General features: G+C 44.1%; 2 protein-coding genes across 5 annotated transcripts in view; one reads left to right on the top strand and one right to left on the bottom strand.

The window, feature by feature from the left end:
- The first annotated feature begins 647 nt into the window (after positions 1 to 647).
- On the top strand, positions 648 to 16645 carry gprc5ba (G protein-coupled receptor, class C, group 5, member Ba). 2 transcript variants are annotated; one of them, XM_069149137.1, is made up of 4 exons: positions 648 to 1516; positions 9582 to 10616; positions 10840 to 10991; positions 12978 to 16645. In XM_069149137.1, the coding sequence occupies exons 2-4, from the start codon at positions 9584 to 9586 to the stop codon at positions 13020 to 13022; spliced, it is 1230 nt and encodes a 409-aa protein (XP_069005238.1). In that variant the 5' UTR covers positions 648 to 1516; positions 9582 to 9583; the 3' UTR covers positions 13023 to 16645. The 2 variants fall into 2 exon arrangements, with proteins under 2 accessions (XP_069005238.1, XP_069005239.1); XM_069149138.1 differs by having other exon boundaries at positions 649 to 1516; positions 10840 to 10967.
- Positions 13418 to 20192, bottom strand: part of iqck (IQ motif containing K) — an 18995-nt gene continuing 12220 nt past the window's right edge. The window contains exons 9-10 of one of the 3 annotated variants that reach the window (XM_069149140.1): positions 19422 to 19666; positions 18937 to 19025 (exon numbers count right to left, since the gene is read on the bottom strand). In XM_069149140.1, coding sequence (XP_069005241.1) covers positions 19425 to 19666 — 242 coding nt within the window. In that variant the 3' untranslated portion in view covers positions 18937 to 19025; positions 19422 to 19424. Of the gene's footprint in view, positions 19667 to 20192 lie in introns of all 3 variants that reach the window. The other 2 variants (XM_069149141.1, XM_069149139.1) reach the window with 2 other exon arrangements.

The raw sequence follows: 20192 nt of genomic DNA, 5'->3' as shown, positions 1-20192 counted from the left end.
TAAAGAAATTCCGGAAGAGAGACTTGATTGCTTTCAAAATAATAGTGTCACTTGCGACGACATAAAACAGGCTTGCAGAAGAGAAGAGGCAGGGATTTGGAAGTAGTAAAACGAACATACAACAAGGCTATAAGGTGGAATAATAACATGGCAGAGTGTCTTTGTTGAACACAGCAACGTAGCTCACTTAACAGCACAATTAGTGGTTTTGTTGCTGCCGTGACACAGCAGGTAAAGTGGGGTGTGCATTGAAAGCAGGGTTGGTAGTTTGATCCCCAGCTCCTGCGGGGAAGACTTCTTAGGCAAGGCCCTAACCCCCTACATCGCTTCTGGTGGCTCAGAAGATAACTTGTGTGGTATCCTGCTGCCATGTCTGTGAATGAGAGGAAAATTGTAACGTGCTTTCAATAAAAGCACTCTATGCGGTTCAATTACCATTCAGTTTATTCAGCTTGTCATTTTTGAAAATCCATGTATTTCCGTTTGTACATTTGCATATATTATACATTTTATATTTGTATAAATAGGACTTTTTGACTTGGCAGTTAGCGGATAACTTTATTCTGAAAGGTGTAACCGGAAATTCATTTTTAATAGTTTGACTTGACGTTGTATCGGCATGTTTTTTGTGACTTAGCGCAGTGAAAAACAGAACCTCTCCAGCTGGATATAACAGAGCAGCAGTTAGAGTCCAAGTTGTGCTCACAGACCGTGAGAGTGACATCAAGGCAGCAGATTTAGGAGGAGTGTAATTGCACGTGTGAGTCTCGCTGCGGATTCAGCAAAGGGTCTACAACGTGTTAAAAAAAAAAATTCACGGATCAATGAATTATCCAGAGTAAAACAGTCAAAGTGAGGGAGGATAGAGGAGTCCGCGGGGACAGTGCAGTCCTGGAGAGCTGTCACTTTCTCTGTGTATATGTGTGGGTGCGTACAAGGATTATCATTACGCACGTTATGCGGAGCGCAGTTTTGGTGATGCATTCAGTCGGGAGAGGTGCAGCGGGCAGCAGTGAGTGTCAACCGGGATATTCAGCGGCATAATCAGCGCAATAACTGGAGGAAGGGGATCCGGTTGTTATGGGGGCACCGTTCCCGTGCATTAAAGGATTTCGTTCATTTTGATGAATGATTCGTCGTGGTTGCTGAGGGAAAGTCAAAGATGCGCACCGCCGAACAAAGGATTTAGGGGAAAACGATAAAGAATCTCTTTTCATATTTTAATCCTTACACCTCGTTGCGTTTCGCCTTTCCCCATCGGACTAGCATTCATGCTCATTCTGCCTCTGAGGACAACGGACACGGGCTGAATAACCGGGATCTGGTCAGAAACCCGGAGCGGGAGGAATCATCTGGGCTGATCGCATACAAGTCCATGTGGATGGAGAGAGAATACGCAAACACAGCGAGCGGTGCTCATTCCGAAATGTGACATTTTTGTTCTTCTGTCTCCCATCATACCTGACAACTGAGCATCCGTCTTCATTCTAGAGCTCATCTGTTTACATCGATCAAGGTACGTGCTGCTCACCATGTAGCCCGAAGAATATAATTAATAAAAGAAAAAAAAAACGGGGCTGTATGGAGATACCCTTGTGGAAATGTGTGCGCCTGACATTTTTCCAGTAGGTAGGACTATTTTTTTTTGCCGAATATCCCACAGGGGATCACGGTTTATTTTGAATGCATCTCTGTTTGTATTGTATGGTAAGGCTGTTCTTCGGTGTGTATGACCGCTGATGTGGAAGTTGCATCACTGACAGTCCTGGGAGAAAGGCGATGTCGATGCACCAAATGCATAGGTGAGTGAGGCAGAGAGGGCACAGCTACAGGACACGTTGTAGAAATATACATTTACGCACAGGCTGGGCGAACATGGCGTTGACCTGAAGGGGCATTTCTCAAAACCGTGTAAAACTTAACTAAGGACAGGTCTGTGGAGGACTCTGACCTGTGTGAAATTTGACGACCAAATTGGCTTTGGCACATTTTTCTCACGAGGATAAAAACGCTCACGTCTTTGAGTAGCTGCGCCTCCATTTTCATCCCACAATACACTGGGATATTTTTGGAGTGTCAATCACGTCTCCTTTTTTTAGTTTCGAGGTTAGATGTCATTCTTTATTTTTGGATAGCACACACACACACACACACACACACACACACACACACACACACACACACTCGCACACCTCAGTAACAATAGTCTTACTGCTGCTCCCTTAAACAAACACACTCTTCTGGAACTCCCCAGGGACCCTCCCATGTTGCTGGTATTGTTAAGTGACGGGGGTGTGCTGAAAAAAGAAAAGGGGGAAAAAAAAAAACAGCATTCTCTAAATGTATGTTTGCATTAAGCTGCTCCTTAGGTCAGCTAAAACTGGGGGTGTCCCCTTTAGAAGATGTGTCCCTCCCACACTGGCCTCAGAAACAAGAGACAGGGCCCTGGATAAGGTTGTCTAACTCGGGAAGAAATTGCACTTAAATGCCCAGTTGGGTCCAGTTAGACAAAGTAAGTTTGCAAGGAAATTGATGTCAATGTATGGATTGACTTTGTGTTGGCCAGTAGATGGATGATATTTGAGTCTCGAGCCATTGTCAGTGCAGGATTTGTGTACTCCGAAAGCTCCCAGGCCTATTTTGGAATGTTGTGTTTTCCATCATTAATCGATATTCAGCAGAGTGGAGCAGTTAATTCTCTGACTGCACACATATTCATGGGTTAGTTAGCCTCCTCTTGGGAAAAGATGAAGCTACAGTATCTCCTCCGGGCTGATGCCATATGGGCCCCATTTGGAGGATTGTGTGTGTGTGTGTGTGTGTGTGTGTGTGTGTGTGTGTGTGTGTGTGTGTGTGTGCATGTGAGTGTGTGCATGGAGCCTCTTTATGTACACATGACGCAGCTGAGTGTATGAGCTGGAGTACGATTGTCACATACATGCTACTCCTTTCGTACGTGCATGTGCTCCTGCACCCACCCCTCCTCCTGACGCGCACGGGCACACACACACACACACACACACACACACACACACACACACACACACACACACACACACACACACACACACACACATGCTCCAGGCATGAGGCTCGCTCCAATTCTTCCTCTGCACATCCGGCTGCTCCTTGTTTCTCTTGCTCCTCTGATCACTATCAAAGTCTCTAACCAAATCTGATCTCCCCAAGCTCCTGTGATCAACCCCCCCATTCATCCCACTCCAGATCCCATCACTTAATCTGTAATGGAAGATGCTTATATATCGCACAGAAGCCGAACACACGACACTGGAGGTCTGTGAGTTTGGTTTTTGGGGTTTTTGCATGCCTTCACATCTGACCGGTCACCTCATACTTGTTGTTAATGTTGGAGGAAGAGGGGAAAGAGGGTGCAGAGTAAAGGGGGGTGAGGGTTGAGATTAAACATTGGCACTGTTAATTGCCAAGGCAATTAGCATATGGTCTTGCTGTGAGCCTAGTCACATGGTAATGAGGCCTAATTAGGGTGGCCAGGGATGTCTGAAGAGGCTGGGGAAAATACTTCCACCGTCAGTTTCTTCATGATGGCACCCAGGAGGTTGGTGCAGTGATTGGAATACCTCTTTTTCAGTCTCGCCATTCAATATATTTTTTTCCCCTCTTAAACCTGCTTTCTCCTGTGGTCTCTGTCTATTATTTTTTTCCTAAAACTAGTCCTCCCAAAGCCTTTTAAATATTTTAGCACACCCATACGTCATTCCTTGATTTCTACTGCATCTCCTTCCCTCTGTCTTCTTCTTCATTCTTCTTTTATTCCCATCTTTTTTTTTTTATCTGTCACTACCAGCTGAAAAGGATACTACACTTTCTGTGTAGAAAGTGTCGACAAATCCGGACAGATCAGATGATGGAGTGCACTCTCCACATGGTTATCTTATATGAAGTAAGACATTGGATTTGTTTCTAGTGGTAAACTAAATGCATTCCTTTGCATTTGTTCATGCAAAAAAAAAAAACTGTCTGACAGCTCAGTCCATCAAACAAATAGTGTCGTGAATAGGCAGCTGCCACAAATGTTGTGTCAAAAATATTAAAGAAAGCATATAATACCTTAATGATAAAAGTTACCGTCGATGTTTTAATGCATAAATCTGTGAACAGGAAATCTGTATTAAAGTCCACCTGCGTCTGCTGCTGTGCAGCTGTGATCTCAGGTCTTTTTATTCCAGCAACCTTGCACAAGAAACATAATGTAAGACTTGGAAATCAAGCTGGTCACGTTTTTGCAGTTCTCTTCATAAGGTCTCTAACTCCAGCTGAATGCAAAACTGAACAGGTCATCTCTGGAAAGTTACAAGTCTGGGGACGCCCATGCTTCTTGCCCTTAATTGAGAAGCAAAGCTCCTCTCTATAGTGGATAAGAACATGTTTACATTAAACCAGACTCATTTAAACCTGATAATCTGCTCTCAGTTCAAGCCCTCAATCCACTAAAACTGAATTTTTCTCAACCAAATATTGAGCTTTTCCAAAAACAGGACAGGTTGGTGATGTCAGAAATGTACTGTACATTTAAAATAGGCGAGAGGAAGATTTACCAGCTAAGCAGTTGATGTTACCCTGGTAATCCTGTACAGAATCCTGTTCAGCTTTAACATTAAAGGGGTAAAGATCAGCCTGCTATCTGCAGCTCCCTTCTAACTGTGACAGTTAATGGAGTTGTTGGATGGGATTTAAAATGCAAATATGCTTTCATGAAATGTTCATTTCTGAGTGTAGAACAACTAAAGAGTGCCTTCATCCATGGACCTTGTCAAGTCACAATATGTACTTACACTGAGGTAATTCTTTAAAGAAATAAACGAGAATAATAAAATAAAAAGAACATATGGACATCTACAACACACGGAATCTAACAGCAATTAACAGTAGAAATAGATTAAATGTTACCAGTAGATTTTTAGCAAATAACTAATGTAAGAATGTTCCTATGTAGAAAATTTAACATGATGCACCGTTATAAGAAAAGGTCTATTAGTGTTACAGAAAACAGTGAATAATGTTGAAGTCATGAGTGGCATCACCAGCAAGCAGATGCCAGCACCGGACCTGCAAATGACCTGTTCACCTCAGCAGCTGGATCGGTGTGTCTCCAGTGCCTCCACTCTCTCTCTCTCTCTCTCTCTCACTTACACACACACACACACACACACACACACACACACACACACACACACACACACACACACACACACACACACACAGTCTCCATTATTGATCAAAGGGTCTGAATAAAATAGTTTTGAGAAAAATGAGAATTAAAGCAAGTCATCAAAATGCAATAATCCTACTCATTTTCACCCCACTAATTAGACAGCATCTGGTTGTGTGCTGTGTCTGATAATAATAGGCGGTTGTAATTGTGCAGGACGGCCTGCTACATTTCCCCCATCCCGCTATCCAGCCTGAAGCAGATCTGAATGACTGCAGTGCTGCACATTTGCCCTCTCACGTTTGTATTCCTGTTGTGTGTTAACAGCAGCGCTGTGAGGAATCCATGCTGCATGCTTTCCACATTCAGCTTCGTGTCGGGTTGTGCTGCCTGCACACACATGCATAATACATGCCACCAAGCTGAATGTTATATTTACATGTAAATAGAGGCTGCAGACATGGGCATAGTGCCTGGGCGAGTGACACATGCACCATGAATGCATGTAACCCCGCTACGTGCGGAATACAAAACTAAGATCGACCCTTAGAGTGCCAGCAGGCTACTTGGCACTGAGGAAGATGATGCCTGAGAAACAGCAGCCATGCAGCAGAATTGGCAGGAGCTGGATCCTTCCCCCAGTTACATAAGATGCACGGCAAGAATAAAGGCAAGGGGAAGGGAGGGTAGGAGGTGGGGATGATAGAAAGGATGAGAGGTGGTGGAGGAGGAGGAAGAGGAGGAGGAGGGAGCACGAAGAGGGAAGAAAAAGATGCCAAAATGGAAGGAAAAGGGGAATGTTTAGGATTAGACTGGGGATGAAAAGAGGAGGAAAACGTGGGGAGTGAAGGTGTGTGAGGCGCATCTCTCACAGCACATCTTCAAATGTAGCAGAGAGTTGAAACCGCTCTGGTGGAGAGGTGGCATTGAAATCCAACAGAAAGGAGGATTTCAAATGGAGGAAAGGGCAGAAATGGCTGGATGGAGCGGGAGTGACAGAGAGAGAAACATGTCTGGAAAGATAGAGGGGAGGGGACGAAGAGACGAGACGGCGGCAGCATCCTCCGTGCTGCACAAAGCAGGAGGCCAGAGGCTCGCTCTCTTTCCCGGTCTCTCTGCTCACATGACTCATATCTGTATGAAGGAAAGAAGAAGACTGGAGTGTGTGGCATGTGGGCTATAGGTGTGCGTATGTGATTTTGCACACGCGTGTTGTACGTGCGGCCACTCTCCCGTGCATCGTTCAGCTCTCTCCAGCCTGCCAGCTCGCACTCAAAAAGCAGCCAGAGCAACCGTCTGTGCAAGACGGAGGGACTGAGTGAGAGGGTGAGTGAGTTAAAAAGTCACTTGTGTGCACAACCCAAGCTCCGGTCTCTTGTTGTGAGCGTGCGCTCGTCTTGACTGTGTGGCTTTATTGTCCCTGTCAACGTGACAAAGAATGTGGCAAAGAAGACAGAAAAAAAAAAAAAAAAAAAAAAAAAAAGATGGAGGAGGAGCAGTCGCCTCAGCTTATTGAAGATGAGTGAATGAGCTTTTCACTCTTTGTCTCCTCTCTCTTTTGTTTTGTTTTTTTCCTGTGATTTCGAGGTGGGGTGTAACCATGGCAATCAGGGGCTCACTATTAAAAACAACATGATGTTTGGAGAAAGCTTCAGTTTTGTTCTATTTTGTTCAGATATGCATGTTCAAATCAGGTGTTTCTATGAGGATAAAGATCAACCACTGCTATTTAGCGTTTTGGTGACTCATCCTTTCGTATAAGCACTGATTGATGTTAATGTAGACCAGTCATAACCAGCAGCTTTGAGCCGCTGCAGTAGGGCAAGAAGGAAACAACAGGAAATGAGGGAGTGACGAATTTTAGTAATGAGGGGCATGAAGGAGATTTTCGGAGGGTGCAAATCTCTGAAGGATACATGAAAGAGCTCTAAACAAATGAATATGCAGAAAACACACATGGTATATGCACACAAACATCTTTCACTGTTATGGCCTCTGGGGTCTAAATAAATAATTATATTTCACGAAGTTGTCAACAAGTGCTGTCTAAAAAAAAAATATACAAAAAAACCCAAATGGATATGAGGAGAGACACATCAAAAGCTTGTAAATAAATGGATGGACCAGCTATGCTGGCACCACGTGTGTGTGCACGAGAGCAAGAATGAAGAATTATATTCCCCTCGTTTTGATTAAAAAAAAAAACAACTATGTCGATAGCAGCCGTTCTCTGACTATATGTGGTCTAACTGGTTGTGAGCTCAGTTTCCTAATAGTGTTAAATTCATAATGCCGTTTCACATTTGTATGGCGTTTCTGGTGTGAAAATAGTTTGGACATGGACAAACCAATGCCAAAATAAGATAAACCTGCTCGGACTTTTTAGAGCCAGCGGAAACTAGTTGTACACACTTGACATTTGACCATAGGTTGATAGGGAAAACTTAACAAACGGATGCTTATTTTCACATTCAGCCATTACAAATCAACTTGATCATCCATTTAGTGTCTTGTCTTTGACCACCTAGTGAATTTAAGTTAAATAGTTTCTCCTTTTAGGCCTGCTTTAGACTGAACATGATTGCAATATTTGGCTTTTTAAAAGCTTGATGCTCCATTTTAGCTGGTAGAGCTATGAAAGTGAACTAAACCAGTAAAGTTGCAGCCAGAAAGCCAAACAAACTCACTCAAAAGCCCCATAAAGCAGAGGTGAGTTGCAGATTCAAGTTTTAATTCTCCCTATGAGTGATCCCATTCATATTGCTTTTACATTGTAATTTGACAGGCTACGACGTTATCATAAAATGTTGATTATAGCTGCTTTACATTTTACTGTCATTGCCTCATAGGAAAATCAGAAATGTCAAAGCTTCATCATACAAACAAAAGCAGGTCTAGTCCGAGTATGTCTGCTTTTGACCGACGAGACTTCCTCTTCTTTCCCTTTGTTCCTCATGGTAAAATAAATCTAAATATCACGGGTCTGTCACCTCTCTTCTTGGAGTCTGCCTCATATGATAAGCTCCATGCTGGAAGGAGTGTGTGACCAGGCTGGTGTTTAGCCTGACCATGTAACTCAGCCTGACTCTGGTACAGTAAGAGAATATGAACCTGAGGATATCCAGTGGTCTTTATGTGGAAAGCAAATATCGTGGTACAGTCTATTTGTGGACGCAGTGACACATTTGATGTCACACTTATAGCGGGACAAAAAATTCTCTGAAATAAACAATCCAGTGTGTAGCTTCAAGCATGGAGAGGAAAGAAAAGTGCTTCGTGGAAGCGGATTGTTTAAAACTCAAATGTACGAGCCAGCGTGGAAAGAATTTCTAACAGCTCAGTGACAGCAACCTGGCAAGAAGATATGTTTGTGCGCGGTGTTGTGGTGCCTTTAAATACAGATCAGCCTCCCATAAAACACACCGCTTGTCAGGTGAAGCGACAGCACTGATCATCCCAGCAAAGCCCTCGATGAGAGAATGCGTGTGTGTGTGTGTGTGTGTGTGTGTGTGTGTGTGTGTGTGTGCGTGTGTGTGTGTGCGCCTGACAGCTGTGACGAATAAAGAAAAAGGTAGACTGAGACTAAATTGATTTGTGCTGATGTTTTTTTTTTTTTTTTTACATCACCGAGACACTTCTCTCAAAAGTACAGGAGTGTTTGTGCTTGCGCTCGAGGCGCTGTGTATTGGTGTGCACTGTATTATGTATTGTCTCACACCTCGCTAGATGCCCTTAGATGCCTGATAGTGAGTCGAATTGCTTGTGAGCACTAGTTCCTTTCTCTGTATCTCTGTTTTGTCATAAAAATATGCATGATGCTGCAGCTTTCCTGTCAGCGCTCCGGCTGCCGGTTCACCGGATCAGACTGGACAAATAGTATACCCGAAACTCTTTTCAGAAACATTGTACTGCGGGTGCTCGGACTCTCACCTTACATTGGGAATGAACAGAAGGCAGCTGGCTCTCAATTCTTCTGAGTTTGTTGGTATTTTTCTTACATGTGGGCTGTTGTTTCTCTTTGTAGCGGTTTGAAACACACTTTAAAACCTTTAAGTGGTTCAAAAAGAGTGAGGCTATAGGCTACTATTGGTGAAACAGGATATGTGTGTGTGTTTGAAAAGGCTTCAGTCAGTCACCCTGCATGAACTTCTGTCCTTTGTTTCCTCTCTAAAACACAGCGGTGGTCTGTATTGTCACACAGACAGATGATTACTGTATGAATGACTGACTTCTCAGCTCTATAGCTTTACAAACATTTATGACCAGAATGACTCACTGCCTTTCTCCCGCCTCCTTTTCTCCATTCCTTTAACTTTCTTCTTTCCCCCTCATTGCCCCTTGTTTCTCTGCATCATCTCGCTTTCCGTCTTCTCTCCTGTTGGTCTCTCAGAGATGGCGTTCCCACCAGTCCTCCTTCTCCCGCTGCTGCTGACTGTCGCTCATCGCGCCAGCAGTCAAAATCTCATTGAACCCGAGACTCTGCCCAGAGGCTGCGGCTGGGGCCTCGTGCGTCCCTACACCCTCCTCTGTGACCTGGACTCCATATGGGGTGTGGCCGTTGAATCCGTGGCTGCCGGTGGGGCGCTGACTGCCATGTTGCTCGCCCTCGTCCTGCTGTGCCGTTTACACCACATCAGCGAGGCTGAGAAGCGCAGCGGCGTGGGACCTATCCTCCTGCTGCTCCTCGGCATCCTCGGTTTGTTCGGCCTGAGCTTTGCTTACCTGATCGAGCAGGATGAGTCGCTGTGTCTACTCCGCAGAGCCCTGTGGGGTCTCCTTTTCGCTGTCTGCTTCTCCTGCCTGCTGGTTCAGGGCGTCCGCCTTCGCAGGCTGGGCCGGGAGCGTCGAAGCCCTGGCGGCTGTGCACTAACCGGCCTGGCACTGGGTTTGAGTGCCGTGCAGGGCATCATCGCTGCAGAGTGGCTACTTCTGACCGTGCTGAGGGAGGGAAGAGCTGCTTGTCAGTACCTTCCTCTGGACTTCTCACTAGCCTGCAGCTATGTGCTGGTCCTCCTACTAGCCGCGCTGACTGCCGCCTCCCTGGCCCTGTGCGGGAAGACACGTCAGTGGCGCTGCAATGCCGTCTGGCTGCTGGTGACCTGCCTGATGTCACTGCTGCTGTGGGTGGCCTGGGTGGGCTTCTATCTGTATGGCAACGCCTGGCTCGGCAGGTCCCCGGACTGGAATGACCCGGCACTGGCGATTGCTTTAGTGGCTCAGGGCTGGCTGCTGCTGATCTTCCATGCCATTCCTGAATCCCACATCTGCCTGAGACCCCCACCACAACCCACTGCCCCGGATTACTTCGACACATCCCAGAACTCCACACGGATGAGGGAGACGAGCTTCGACGAAGACATCCCTCTATCTCACAGGCAGTTTGTGGAGAACCAGGGATACGGATACAGCGACGAGAACACTGCAGGTACAGCACAGTCCAATATTTCAGAGCAAACGGACAGCTTGTAGGAGGAATGTAGGCCAAAGTGAGTAATAGAACACCATGAAATATTTGCATGTGATGCTAGAAATTAGTACGGAGGGAATTTTCTGTTGTGCAGGGAGTGTTTTATTTCTCCAAGAGAGACTGTGAAGTGATGAGTCACAGTGAGCAATCTCTGTTCGCCTCCCCGCCTTTTCCATTCCAGGCTTGAGAAGCGGTGGCGGTGGCGCAGCCGGGCAGCACAACAGCAACACCGGCGCCAGGCCCAGCGCTCCTTTCCGCAGCAACGTCTACCAGCCCACCGAGATGACCATGATCCTGAATGGGGGAGCGGTGAGTACATCCTCGCAGTCGCAGGTACACGCCGCTTACACGCCGCTCTCTCATTCGACCACGCCGACAAGACTGCATGCACATTTGTGCGTTCTGGACCACATGACATTGCACAAGAATGAGGGAGAGGTGTGAGTGTGTGTGCGCATTCTCAGTTGTGTGTGCATGCTCCCGTGCCTGTGTCTTTTTAAAAAAAAAAAAAAAAAATTATTGTGTGGGCACATGCATGGATGGATTTGTCACAAATGTTCTCTCATCTGATATTGATTTGTTTTCCGGTGATTGTGAGAGACTCCCAGGACTCTTGCGGGTGTAAATAACCTGCAAATGCTCTCTGTAGACTGAGTGATGCGACTTGTCAGCTGACCTGTCACAGCCATTATTATGCAGGATGAATGAGCGCTCTGGCTTGGCACAGGTGAACCACTTTCCAGCCACCGTGCTATATATTTAGGCCGCCACAACACCTTACGTAGGAGGTTGAAATGCGGAAGTAACACTCTTCTGACAAAAAAAAAGATCATTTGTAGTAACGATTCGTAGACATTGCAGCTCGGCGTCCTGATTTAGCTGACAAAGGGAACTTAAACACTTCTCTGTAAGCTGCTTTGCATAAAATATCATTAGTTTGCATGAACAGTGTTTTTGTGCATCCATTTGAAAGGCAGGCAGAGTTTATTTATAGAACATACTTAGGATACTCACAGGGAGGTGCTTTGTGTTAGGCTTAAAATATAATGATTACAAATGTCAGCTTTAACAGCAATTTAAAATGATAAAAATAATACGGATAAAAGCATAGGGAATTAAGTAGAAAACAGTAGGTTGCAAGATATGTCAGAATGAGCTAATAGAATAGTTTACCTTTTGGAAATTCACTACCTTGTGTTGAGTAAGAGAGAAAATCACACCACCCTCCCCACTGCATGGTGAATATGAAGCTACTGCCAGCAGTTGGCTTAGCTCAGCAGAAAATGGAAACAGGGAAACAGGGAAACAGTTGCAGTCTGGACATGTCGTTTCCAAATTGTGGTTGTTGTAGAACGATATAATCAAATTTGTGCTAAGCTAAGCTAATCAGCTGCTGGCTCAAGCTATGTACTTATACTCATTAGGTGACTTGTTAATGTATAACAGGATGAGAACATTTAGCAACAGAATGTGAATTATCAATACACAGCACAGTTAGGCCACTGATATTTCCAAGTCATGGTCAGGGTCATTGATTCTAACCTGCGCAAATCTCAGCCAGATAAAAGATCAATGACCCTTGTGCCCCTGCACTCTCTTTGCTACAGGGGGATGGCAGGGTAACAAGGCGGATGCATTTTGGTCATTTTGCTGACCAGAGGAATGGAATCCCTCCTCATTCCTCCTCGAATCGCCTACTGCTTGTACTAATATTAATCTAGGAAAATAAATAATCAATGTCCCATTGACCAATAACGGGATCGGTTATCAGGATTCCAAATTAATAGTAGTCTAATTTCAAGATTCAAATAAACAAACAGCATCTAAAAGTTGCCAATAAAAGAGACCGAGCACTTTATGACAGACAAACCTTGTATTTGTTTCCTTAGTACAAAAAACATTGCCCTGCGTGACAATTGACTGATGCAGAATAGCATTGTTTATAGAAAATATGAACTATAATACATAAAAATAAAAATAAAAATATTAAAAAAAAAAAAAAAAATGTCGCCATAAAAATGCAGGGGAGTAAATCTTTAAATCTTTTCACAGCTCTGAGTGGTGCCGCAGGTCTTCCTGTCAGACTGCAGGGAACAATCCACCAAACGGAGGACAGAGCATAAGCCTCCATGTAACCTGAGGCCCCCCCAAAAAAACAATAGGATTTTGAAATGACACCCTAGTCATAAATATATGTATGCTGAGATTTGTAAACAAGTGTGAACGGAACCCTTGCAGCTGCTGTACGCGCGTGTGAATATATTGTATCTTACTCTCCAGATAGTTTATCGTTGACAAACTTAATTTTTCCCACCGCAGGTTCCCTCTGCCCCTCCCACCTACACGGGGAGGCAGCTGTGGTGAGCGAGAGGTTTGGAAAGAGGATGTGTGATAGAAAACGAACAGAAGAAGAGGATGGAGAGGGTGAGGAGGGGAGGGGCCCAGGACAAGGGGCCCGATGTGGTTGGATTGGATTTACAGCACAGATGCCTACAGGGGCCCTTTCACTCCGTGTACAGACTTTAACACTGACTGCGTGCCAATCAACTATTGTATGAGTGTGTGTGTGTGTGTGTGTGTGTGTGTGTGTGTGTGTGTGTGTGTGTGAGATTGAGAGAAAGTAGGGAATGGAGGACAGAGCTAAAGCTTTTCTAGCACACAAATCTCTATGGAAGAGTTTAAAAACTTGAAATGTGACCAGCAAGTAGCAAAACAAGACATACCGATCTGGATCTGAAAATATCAACCTGCAGTATTCATTTTTAGATTTTTTTTTTTTTTTTTTTTTTTTTTTCTCGGTGTCGTGTGCTCTTCTGACACTACAGTGTTGTAGGCATCCTTGAAAACTGTGAAATGTGTCGCTTTTTTCCTGCTCTATCTCGCTTCCTGTGGGGCAGGATGTTTTTTCTGCTGCTCCTTCACAATGCTGGCACTCAAGTGGAAATTTTGGCTCCGTCCTCCATCTATCCACACTGTAGGTGAAGACAGAGCACATGGGCAACTGTACAGCTCGAGCACCGCCCTCTTAAAAATAATCCAGGCTCTGTGGGTGTGTATGTACAGGATATGAGAGGAGAGAGAGCGTGTGTGTGTGTGTGTGTGTGTGTGTGTGTGTGTGTGTGTGTGTGTGTGTGTGTGTGTGTGTGTGTGTGTGTGTGCGTGTATTCCCAACAACTCTCCAGCTCCAACAAACCCTCTCTTTTCTCCAGACTGTTACCCCAGTAAGCCTTTTTCCTCCCTCTCTGTCTCCGGTCTGCATTTCTCTGCGCCGTCTGTGAATATAACGCATAACTCTTCTCACCTGGTGTCATCCTCCCACCTGCATGGACACTTTGCAAACACAATCTGTGAAGCCCGAACTGCAGCTCCAAAAGAAGCTCCCAGTGTCCCAGACACGACAAAAGCAGCCTGGACGGAGGGATCACGAGCTGCTAATGAGCCGCCGTTAGAAGATACACGACGGAGTGGATTGGATTATGATTGGACGAGGAGGGCGTCAGTCATCAGTGGGGAGGCGCTGCTTCCACGAATCTAGGTCAGACTGCTGTGCTCTCCCACATCTCCGGTGGCCACTGGCGGCTTGAAGCAGCCAGGAGAAACTGTCACTTTATATCAGCAGGAAACTGAGCGAGGAAAAGAAATGCGCTCCCGTTCTCAGTTCCTCTACCCGTGTTTGTGTGTGCGTACGTGAGTGTTGTAATTTCATGAGCGTTGGCGGGGAAATTTCAAAGTCCAAGTTGGTTTTCTGGTGCTAAATATTCCTCCACACGAGTCTCCAGTGAGGCCCAGAACTGCAGAAACAAACACCGACGCAGATACAGTAGTCAAACTGTGAGTTACAGCCTATATATAGAGCTGCGGCTGGTGTGTGGAGATATCCTAGAGCCTTAGAAAGATCAGATTTACAGTGCAAGGTAGAAAGAGGAGGATCAAATATAAGAGGAGACGGAAGGTGGGGTGGTGGTGGTGGTGGGTGCGAAGGAAGGAGATAGCAAGAGACGGTCCAAGGGGAGTTGATGCGACAATGAAATCTCTTTGACTTCCTTCATTCAGCCTCCGATCCATGTGAGAAAATGGCTCCCTGGGTGTGTGTTTGTGTGCGATGTGGGGGGGCGGCCGTGTTGCTCTGCTCCATGTGGTTGTCTTCTTTATCTGGTTAAGCGTCTCTCCCTCCTCTTCCTCCTCCTCCTCCCCCTCCTCCTGTCTTTCTGTGGTCATCTATAGCTCAAGTCCCCGTGCCAAGAAGGACTCTTGTTTCACTGGAGTCTCTGTTTCACACCCTTTCCCTTCATCATGACACCAGCTCTCTCCATCACCCGGGAAGCTGTGTACATAGTAGTGCAGTAAAGCTTTGCTTGCTTGTTTACTTTTTTTTTTTTTAAACTGTAGGCTGAGTTTAGACACCAGTTGAAACACTGACCACTGCAAACTGATTTTCTCTCTCTCCCTTTTTTTTATTTTTTAAACTGGTTTGCTTTGTGTTCACACATTTGCTTGTTGCTACATTATGCTTTTATTTTTATTTTTTCTCGCTGGTGTCTTTTATTTTTTAAACTAGCATTTTGGAAATGTTTTGCCAACACTAGATATGCTTTTTATTTTTTTTTTGTTTGTTTGATTAATGTCCGAACAAATTATGCGAGTTGTCATTTAAAAGGATATACGTTGGTTGTACCTCCTATTCTCAGTCAAGACAGTGGTCCACTCTTTGCTGTCAAGGTGATACAAACATACTTATTTTAAATTTTTCACAAAAAACTACAATGGCTGTGAATAATTTTGGCACTTCATGCAGTAAACGATGACTTATTCTGTGATTCTTTGGGGATAACTATAAAAAGCAGTGCAGGGACGGCAGACTAAACTAACTTCAAGCCCACCAATAGTCAGTCTAGCGACCCCTGATCTTACATCAGACCTCGACTAAGAAAAGACTAGGGGTCAACTTTTAACTGCTGCTGTATGTTTATGTCTTACACACTGGCTATTCTAAAATAGGACTGGTACTTGCAGGCCAGCTTCATGCCCAAAGACAGCTTGTCTCGCTACGTCAGGCTCTGTTTGGGCCAACCCTGGTCAGAAACAGGCTGCAGGCCTCAGATCCATGCAAGAAGAACTGTCCTCAGGGTTTTGAATGGTCAGTTGTAAAGGGACAAAGCTCCTGAGTCTCAACACTCTTGAGGTAAAGGGTGGAGGTTTCAATTCTTGTGATGTTTTCACTCAATGTGGAGTACAAAAAAAAAGAAAAGAAAAGAATAATAACATGATGTGACTTCGTAGATTTTGCACTCGTCGACTACCTATCTGTGCATGCTTATCACCATTTCTACATATAAGACCTTTCTCAGACGTACTTTTGAATACTAACTCTATTTATGTAAAGGTCATGTGACAGCAATCATAATTTCAGTGTATATCAGACGACACACTTTCTTTAACACGAAAGAGAGCTGGTTGTTGAGAAGCAGAGATTAAAGTCAGGGGAAATGGTCCAAAATAGTATGATTCCCCAAAAAGGAACAAAATGCCACCATCGTTGGACCTAATAATAACTTCCTCTGTTAGTTTGAAGTCTCGAGGGTAAAAAAAAAAAGAAAAAAGAAAAAGAAAAAGGAATCTTCCGACTGATATTGTCTCTGTGTTTAAAATCAAATAGACTGTGGTGAAATTTGCACAAAACTTCTATGTTAAGTTTGTCGTCCCCAGGTAGCCCATTTGAACACCCATCCTCCCTGGGGTTGACATGTCCTTGCCTGTCCTCTCCTGATTTTTCTTGCCTTCGGACTGTTCCAGCGGGGCAGCTGACAGGGGTAATATTGGTTTTCACAGCTATGACTGTGCAGTGACGCAGCATGCCTATGTATAGAACTTGATCCCCCTGATTAGAAAAAGAACAAAAAAAAAACCCGGTTAACTCTCTTGTTTCTGTAACTGATTCAGGAAAAAAAAAGTTCAATAAAAGTGTCATGTTTGTAGTTAACTTTTAATTGAATGTGGTGTTTTCTTTTTCTAATAATACAGTTATACAGGAGAATATCAAAATGAAAAGCAAAAGATCTTTCATTTTTTAGGCAAATATTAATATCATTATGAATGTAAAAAAAAGAAGAGAAAAAAAGAAAGAAAAAACAATATAGTGTCAGGTATTTGTTATTTAATAGAATTGACCAATGTATGTAAGTGTAGCATTTACATTTAAAGGAAAAAGCTTCAAAGGTCTACTACAGGCTACAAACTATATAAAAAGGCAAAATCTCCTTAAATGGCAAAACATTCAATGATTATCTTTTTTTTGTTTGTTTGCTTGCTTGCTTGCTTGGAAAATATACTTATTTGCTTTTTTTTTTAATTTTTTTTACTGAGAATTAGTGGTAAATCTGAGGCTACGGCAAAAAGTTGCTATTTTTTAGCCTCGCCAAGATACTGAAAACGGGGTGAAACTCTTAACCTGTACAAAAACGCGTTTGTATAGAGTGATCACGGAGATGTAACACGTTGATGAGTAGGTTTTCACTGTGCTTATAGAAATATTTTGTTTCCTTTTTAACATAGCCAGGCAAACCGTTTCTCCTTGGTTGCAGTCTTTATGCTGACTCAGCTAACACGCTTGATCCACGGAGACGAGGAATGTTTTCAGACATACATTTTTCCTTTTGAGGATGCAGGTTGACGGACCATATCTAGCCAGGAGTTCAACTATCTTTAATTTAGGCCTCCGATAACCTGCGTAGTTGTAGTTCAAACAATGTCTGGCATACTGCGTACTTCTAAGAGCATGAAGTATTAGTATGACAAGTGTATTACTGAACTGTTTCAGTTTTACTGAACACGGGGTTTTTTAAATCTAGACTTCCACCTTCGGCCCGGAATCACAACTCGTCATGATCTGGCTGCGCTCGGATGGCCCGGTGCCTGCCTACTTCCCTTCTGCTGCCGTGCGATCCGGTTTCAGCCGGGGCCCCGAGTGCTGCCAGACTCTCTGGAGCTGGCTGCACTATCAGATGTCCCCAGAATGAAATGGGCTGTTTTATCACCTCACCCACTGGCAGCTGTCTCCCAGGAATCCACATACCTGCAAAGGGAGATACATGACCTCCTCCCCCTCCCCCTCCCCCTCCTCCTCCTCCTCCTCATGCCTCACGGTGAGGCAGCGCGCATCACCGACTGGGATGGTCAAGAACGCCGTCCGTCATGAGACCGCCGAGGCAAGAGGGGGGAAGCAGCCGTATTCTCTCAGGTACGCCGGGTTTGTGGAGAGATGGGAATATGCCAGGAGTGCACTTCGTTCACTCAGCTTAATTGAACACGCAGTAAGGAGAAGACGGTTAAAAACCTGGATGGTCTTTTAGTGTGGCATAAAAGAGAGCAAAGAGCTGCAGAGTCGGATGAGCAGCACGCAATGTTTTTTTTTTTGTTGTTGTTTTTTTTGCAAATCAAATTTCACTAACTTTTCACGGCCGATCCGTGACATTTGAGACGATGTTTGATCGCCACCGGCTGCCAAAAACAGATAGCCGAAGGTGCCGGCCTCAGTAAGGGCAATGCAAAAATGTCTAACCATCGGGTGCATGATGCAAAAGACCAAATACTAACTCAGCTGTTGGATGGATGGATGGATGGATGGATGGATGGATGGATGGATGGATGGATGGATTTCTTCACTACAGCAGCATGTACAGGTAAAGGGTAAAAGCAATAAAAAATTTAAAAAAAGACAGAATAAAAAGAGAGGTAGTAAAAAATATTAAACATTACATACAAATGAAATAAAATAAAATTTAAATTAAAGCACAGTGGAACAAATTTTAACAAACAACAGTGTGTATGCAGGATTACGCGGGAATAAAATGCAGTATGGACAAAATCTACGAGCAGATCCACTCCGTGCTGAAAATATTAGGCGAGCACTTTCATCATACAGTGAAATTCTTCTATGTATATATCTACTGTGATGTTGTTACTTTATGTCATGTACTTAACTTTTCTATTTTAGCCAAAGTCCAATTAGTAGAAATGTTATATTATTGATAAATTTGCACATTACATGTTTGTTTTTTTTGTCTGTACAGCTTCAGCATAAACACACTAAAATATCTATTGTGAAAAGGGCACCATGTGAAACTTCTTCTGAGGTTATGATCGCCTGCAAAGTGGTAACATCTCGGGAGAATATCAGACTTTACTTTTGCTGCAGTCAGACAGCTGTCAATCACCCACCGGAGATCTCGCTGATGTTTTTGAACCCTCTTTAATTCTCCGTTTCCCTGATAAGCTTTCTTGATAAACAGGACAGGGGGTGCTGCTCTGTGGTCACCGATTTCTGGCCCTGGGAACACCATGACCCCCTTGGTGAAGCGAGATGTGTCACTAGAGGAAAAGGAAAAGACAGATGAAGGAAATATGGTTATCTTCCAGTTGGGTATCAGCTAGAGGTCCTGAGAGGGGATATTAAGTCCGTTACAGGAGGTTTCACTCTCCACAGCATAATACGTGAACCGTGCTACGTGGTTTTCATTTGTTGGACGAGACTCGTGAAGGGAAGTGATCCATCAAAAAGGCAATGAAAGCAATAAACTAATTAGACACGGATCTCGGAGCATAAATCCTTGCCAGGCCATATCCAATTGGTTAGAGACGTTTTTAATGGCTTGTTTTGAGTGATCACTTTGGCCAGTTTGACATCAACCTAATACAGTTTAATAGCCTTTAAACACCAGGAAAACCTTGTACACAGAGTTAATGATTTCAGTTAGCAGTACCAACCGTCTAGCTCGGGTTGTGATTCCCTTGTAAAGACAGAGACGCCGCATTTGGAGATTTGTCAACAGGCTCGGACACAGTCAGGAAATTAGTCATGCTGGTCGTGAGCAAGTCAGCGGCCTCTGGGGTCATCTGAGTGGTGGGGGTGTGGACCGTGGTGCTCTGGGGGGTCGGGGAAACCACCTGGATGGACACGTCAGAGTTCCCGGGTTGGGGGCTCTCTGGAGGATCCGTCATCAACAAACCCACTGGAGACGAACGAGAACTGCATCTTTAATGTGTTTATTGATTTTCAAGCAAATCGTAATGCATTTTCATCGTTTAGAAATGCACATGCTGTACCTCGACAACAAGATTCACTGCGCTATTCTGCAGTGCTAAATTGTTCACCGAGGTGACTGAGTAGTACCTTTAAAAAAAAATAATAATAATAATTTTTTAACTGTTAAAAATGTAAAAGCTCAGAGTTGTCGGTCAGATTATTTCCAGTGAAAGATTTTATAGACTTTATTTTGCGCAACTTTCCAATTCTAACACAAACGTGTCTACATTGGTAACCAATTTGTTTTTAAAAATTGTAATATTAAGTATAAGTTTTGCTATTCCCAATTATAGATAGATACTATGGTTGTCTCGGAGGAGTAAATCTATGATGATCAGACAGTTACATTTGACCATTCGGGCCTCAAACAAGAGCGACAAACAGATTGTAAATTATGGCAGTGATAAGTTGCTTTGATTTATTAACACGCTAATGACTGATGAAGTGTACAT

This window comes from Embiotoca jacksoni, unplaced genomic scaffold, assembly GCF_022577435.1.
Source record: "Embiotoca jacksoni isolate LCO1_2020_lvr unplaced genomic scaffold, fEmbJac1.0.p SCAF_15, whole genome shotgun sequence".
Taxonomy (NCBI): domain Eukaryota; kingdom Metazoa; phylum Chordata; class Actinopteri; family Embiotocidae; genus Embiotoca; species Embiotoca jacksoni.
This window is presented reverse-complemented; position numbering and strand designations above follow the sequence as displayed.